At 35.6% G+C, this 6000-nt stretch overlaps 1 protein-coding gene across 2 annotated transcripts in view; it reads left to right on the top strand.

The window, feature by feature from the left end:
- The first annotated feature begins 463 nt into the window (after nucleotides 1–463).
- The window catches only part of KLHL8 (kelch like family member 8), a 28865-nt gene continuing 23328 nt past the window's right edge, over nucleotides 464–6000 (top strand). The window contains exon 1 of one of the 2 annotated variants that reach the window (XM_080797457.1): nucleotides 464–817. In XM_080797457.1, coding sequence (XP_080653583.1) covers nucleotides 596–817 — 222 coding nt within the window. In that variant the 5' untranslated portion in view covers nucleotides 464–595. The remainder of the gene's footprint in view (nucleotides 818–6000) is intronic. The other variant, XM_080797458.1, reaches the window with a different exon arrangement.

Raw genomic sequence — 6000 nt, 5'->3', positions numbered from 1 at the left:
GCTTATTACTTGCAACCTGACTGAGGATGTGGAGATGGGCTGCTGCTACTGCTTAAATTGACCAAAATTAAACATGTCAGTTTTTCTGTGGAAATTGCAAGTCTTCAACAGACTCCACAGAGTTCCAAAATAGTTACAGCAGGCAGATTCAGCCAGTGCAATTGTTGCCTAAGTGGGGAAGACAGATTCCTGATGCTTCTATTCCACCATCTTCCCAGAATTTTCAAATTAGATTTTAAAGGAGTTCCTTCTAAATAAATAAATAAATAAATAAGTTCCTTCACTGGAATAACTGAGGTGACTTATATGACATTTACCATAAAGCTACGAAGTTAATTGTTCTTTTTAAAGTAATAATTTATGTAGTCATTTTATATATGTAATTTGGTAAACAATAATTACTAATGATTTCTTTCTTGTGTGTTTTTATGTGTTTTATTTGTTTTTTTAATCTCAGGAAACTGGACAACGTCAATTTGAGTGGATTTTGAAAAATGTCTAAAGGTTAACGGGTAGCATCTACATTCTGCCTTTTCCCCACTCTTTACAAAAGAATAAATGAGATGTTTGAGAAGAGAGTTATATTAAAAGAACAATGTTGCAAATGGCTTCAGAATCTGTGAATGCAAAACAAGCTAGGAATCACTGCACAAAGGTGAAAAGGCAGCAGCATCAGCAAATAAAGAATAGGTCTTCAATTAGTGATGGTGATGGAGAAGACTCCTTTATCTTTGAAGCAAATGAAGCTTGGAAAGATTTTCATGGTTCCCTTCTCCGGTTTTATGAAAATGGAGAACTCTGTGATGTCACACTAAAGGTGAGACTCCTTTTTTCTTTTTCAATCTCTTTATTGCATTATGAAAAATGAGGGTTTCTAGAACCACACAAGGCAAATTTTTGGTGCCATACTTATTACAGTCAAGATGATTTTAGTCTTAGTTCTTTTTTATTGAAGGTGAAAGGACATAAGGGAAGGTACGTAAAGTGAGGTTAGCATAAGATAAAATTATTGTACTAATAAATGTTAATATTATTTCTTAGTTAATTTAGCTTCTGAGAGTTCTGGAACCTTAAAACGTTAAAGTATACTATTAGTGAAATTAATAAATTGCTGTTGACCAGTAAGCTTTTAACTCATGAATTTAGAAATTACTTAGAAAGGTAAGAAGTCTTTGTGTTTATTCTGTTGCACTAGTGTTTTAGTATATGTTCCTATCTGGTAATTTACCCTCTACTTTAAAACAATTGTCCCTTAAGTGAGATTATCTATACCTGATAGTGAAGTAGAATCTATTCAGACTTGGATAAAAAAGTGTAGTAAATTCTAAGTCTGTGGTCTATAGAATCATGCTATTCTGTTGCAAAAGACAATTTTAGTAAAATTGGAAAAGCGATAAAGCAGTGTGGAAGAACCCATGTTCTAATTGTTCCTCATTTGTTTAAGGTGATTTTTTACTATTCTTATATGTCACTGTTATTTTAAAAATTTTTTGATGATTCATACGCATTCATTCTCCACCTTTGATGATTCATACGCAGCATTTTCCACCTTTATTTTGCCACCTTGGAGTCTCTTAGATTTTGCTTTCCACTCTTGATCAGACAAGTTTTTAGAGCTGAGTCATAGGGCTTAAAGGCATATTTGAAGAATCAGATCAGAGGACACTCAACAAAAGTCTATAAGCTGAAAGCATAGGCTTTGAGTTTCAGGTCCATAATGTCTGGGAGTATACTATTACATTACAAATAAGTGAGCTATATTTTCTTTCCTTAAACTGCTACTGTCCTTATGTAGTTCTGGGCCCTAAGATATTGAGAAGAAAACCATTATATAATTCTAGTTCTGTGTGAAATTTAACCATGTATATGTTTTAATGTAGGAACACTTAAGTTTTTTGTTCTGTATGGTATGTTTAATATTATTTATACCATTGTTCTAATTTTCACCTTTGTTGTGAAATTCAGGGACCCACACTGGCTTTGGCAAAAACAAGAAATGTAAAGTCGACTATTTGGATTCAGTCAATTACCATTCAGCATATCAGCATATGAACTGAAAATAAGTAGAGTATTACTGATTTTATAAATTTTATAATTGAATTTTAGAATGATTTTTACAACATAGTACATACAAACTTTCTTAAGGAAAAAATAGGGATATAGCCATTTTGGGATGAGTGAGAACTAAACTCATAACTTTGTTGTGTAACTTAGGCAATAGATTGAAATAAAACTCCCATACAAACAGTGGTTAAAAACTAAAATACTGTTTTAAACAATGACAGAGATCTTTTGGGAATGAGAAATGCTTCATTAATTTAAAGGGACTATCATTTTTTCAACTGTACAATAAGAGTGATGGTTTTTTTGAGGGATAAGTGAATTGATACAGATGAAGTCCTTATGGCAGTGCTTGGTATAGAATAGATAACAAATATCAGCTATTTGGATCATTATGTATACTCTCATTGTTTTTTTCCAAGGGTATCAGATAATTCTGCTATGGTATATTTTGTTCCTATTCTTTAGAAAGTGTTACAACTTGAGATGCCTGGGTGTTTCAGTTAAGTGTCTGCCTTTGGCTCAGGTCATGATCCCAGGGTCCTGGGATCAAATCCCTCATCTGGCTCCCTGCTCATCAGGGAGCCTGCTTCTTCCTCTGTCCATCTCTCCCCCTGCTTTTGCTCTCTTTCTCTCTGAAAAATAAATAAAATCTTAAGAAAAAAAAAAAGTGTTACAACTTAATCTTTTAACAGGTCTGTTATTGGATTTCTTTTTTTTTTCTTTTTCTTTTTTTTGAAGATTTTATTTATTTATTTCTTAGAGATCACAAGTAGGCAGAGAGGCAGGCAGAGAGGGAGAGGGGGAAGCAGGCTCCCCACTGAGCAGAGAGCCTGATGCGGGGCTCGATCCCAGGACCCTGGGATCATGACCTGAGGGGAAGGCAGAGGCCCCAACCAGGAGCCCCTGGATTTGTTTCTTAATTCTAAGTCAACATTTCTTTAACTGTCAGAATTTAACTGTCGTAGAACAACTAAGTCAAATGGGATTATGGACAATTTATAATGCTCAGTTCAACATAAACTTCACTTTTTGTATTAATACAACTTTGAGGATTATTGTTTACTATGAAGTCATATTTACATTCTTTTATTAGTATGTTTCCTTCAACCATTATTGCTTTTAGGGCATACATTTTAGAAAGACTATTGAGCTGGCTAAGTCATTGAAGTGTGTGACTCTTGATCTTGGGGTTGTAATTTAAGCCCTACTTTGGGTATAGAGATTACTTAAAAATAAAATCTTTAGGGGCACCTGGGTGGCTCAGTTGATTAAGCATCTGCCTTCAGCTCAGGACATGATCCTGGATTGTTGGGATCAAGCCCTGCATTAGACTCCCTGCTCAGTGGGGAGTCTGCTTCTCCCTCTGCCCCTAACTCCACTCGTGCTCTCTCAAATAAAATCTTTTTTTAAAAAATAAAATCTTTTTAAAAAGGCAGTTAGCCAGATTTATTTTACTATTTGCATATAATGTCATTAGCTGATTTTTTAAATTCCAAAATGAGCACCATTTTATAAATAAGTTTATGTTGGGGAGGGTATGTGTTATGGGGAGTGCTGTGAATTGTGTAAGACTGATGAATCACAGACTTGTACCCCTGAAACAAATAATATATGTTAATTTAAAAAAGAGTAAAAAAGAAAGAAGTTTATTTAGTATATATTTACTAAGGTCTTACCCTAGTTACATGGAGAGTATAAATAAACTTGGAATTTGAATAATATTCTATTCTTGCTTTGAAGGCATTTGAAGCTTTAAGTTATTTATTTGACAGAGAGAAATCACAAGTAGGCAGAGAGGCAGGCAGAGAGAGCAACGTGGGGAGGGGGTGCGGGGATGCAGGCTCCCTGCTGAGCAGAGAGCCCAGTGCAGGGCTTGATCCCAGGACCCTGAGATCATGACCTGAGCCGAAGGCAGAGGCTTAACCCACTGAGCCACCCGGGTGCCCCATTTGAAGGTATTTGAAATTTAGCCAGAAGATAGGCACAAACACAGCTAACAAGGGTATAATTTTGTGATTGTCATTTTTGTGTTATTTTTTGGGTAGCATAGGAGATTTATAAATTATGCCTGAGAAGTGATTGGAAAGCCTTCACATAAGAAATTATTATTTTAAAAAAATAAAAAATTTAAAAAAAAAAAAAGGGGCGCCTGGGTGGCTCAGTGGGTTAAAGCCTCTGCCTTCGGCTCAGGTCATGATCCCGGGGTCCTGGGATCGAGCCCCACATCGGGCTCTCTGCTCAGCAGGGAGCCTGCTTCCCTTCCTCTCTCTCTGGCTGCCTCTCTGCCTACCTGTGATCTGTGTCTGTCAAATAAATAAATAAAAATCTTTAAAAAAAAATTATTATTTTGAGGTCATTCCAGGGAGAGGTAAAACTCGTTTTTGTATTATTTTGTTTATTAGTGAAAACATTTTAAACTGTATACCCAGTAGCAGGTATAAAATTATATAGCAGGCAAGCTTCTTAAGGGCAACAATTTGGTTGCATAAAGGATGGGGGGGGCGCCTGGGCAGCTCAGTGGGTTAAAGCCTCTGTCTTCGGCTCAGGTCATGATCTCAGGGTTCTGGGATCAAGCCCCACATGGGGCTCTCTGCTCAGCAGGGAGCCTGCTTCCCTTCCTCTCTCTCTGCCCGCCTTTCTCCTTACTTGTGATCTCTGTCTGTCAAATAAATAAATTAAAAAAAAAAAAAAAAAGGATGGGGAAATTTTTCTTGCAGGGGTATTGCATGGCATTCATAATGCTTAAATTAGACATTATAGATCAACAAGAGTAACATTTACAAAGATGCTTATACTCATGTTTTATGTAGTTTGAGGAAATGTAATTCTTCTTAGTAAAGATCATAGATAATTTTACTTAAAGAGGTTAACAGATTATTAGAGGAAGGAAACCCCCTACATCACCTGTTGATGCCACCACTGAATATGTATTATTATGTATTATTCATAATATTTGGCTTTTTTTTTTGAAGGTACAGGTTTCTGTAATTTTTTAAAACAAATGTTTATAGGATTCTAATAAATGCTTTCAAGACTAAGTGTCATTATTTTTTGGTATCAAACTTCTAAGTGACCAGGTTAGACAAAGTCCTCCAAAAGATTTCAGGGGAAAAAAAATATATGAACTATATTATAATAGCATACTTCCAGGGGGTAGAAATGATAAAATTATTAGCCTTATAAATGTAACAGATAACTCCTGACTGGAAGGCAGACATAATCTAATAAAGAGAAATGAAAAAGGAGGAGGTGATTTTATATTTAACATTTAAGCATTCTGTGTTAATCACTGTAATAAATGATGGCTTTTACTTTCTGACATTCAAATAATAAATCAATATTTTGATTATTTTTTAAAAGATTTTATTTACTTATTTGAAAGAGACAGTGAGAAAGAGCATGAGAGAGGAGAAGGTCGGAGGGAGAAGTAGACTCCCCATGGAGCTGGGAGCCCGAAGCAGGCCTCGATCCCAGAACTCTAGGATCTTGACCTGAGCCGAAGGCAATTGCTTAATAACCAACTGAGCCAACCAGGCACCTGATATTTTGATTTTTTTCATGTTCAGGAAAGGAGGTATTTAAATATTTGTATTTGTAGATCCTTATTTATTCGATCTCTAAAATATTATCCATTGTTTCCATTACTCAGGTTTTTAAAAAGATTTTATGTATTTATTTGTCAGAGAGAGAGCAAGTGAGCACACACAAGCAGGGGGAGTGGCAGGCCAAGGGAGAAGGACGCTCCCCACTGAGCAAGAAGCCTGATGGAGAACTCAATCCCAGGACCCTGGGATCATGACCTGAGCCAAAGGCTTAACTGATTGAGCCACACTCATTTCAAAATTTCTGTTCCCTCATTTCAAAATTTCTAACTAATGATGTACTGTATGGTGACTAACATAACATAATAAAAAAATAAAATTTTTTTAAAAAGAG

Source organism: Martes martes, assembly GCF_963455335.1.
Source record: "Martes martes genome assembly, chromosome: 2".
Taxonomy (NCBI): Eukaryota; Metazoa; Chordata; class Mammalia; order Carnivora; family Mustelidae; genus Martes; species Martes martes.
The sequence above is the reverse complement of the archived record's forward strand: the minus strand, read 5'-3'. Positions and strand labels throughout refer to the sequence as shown.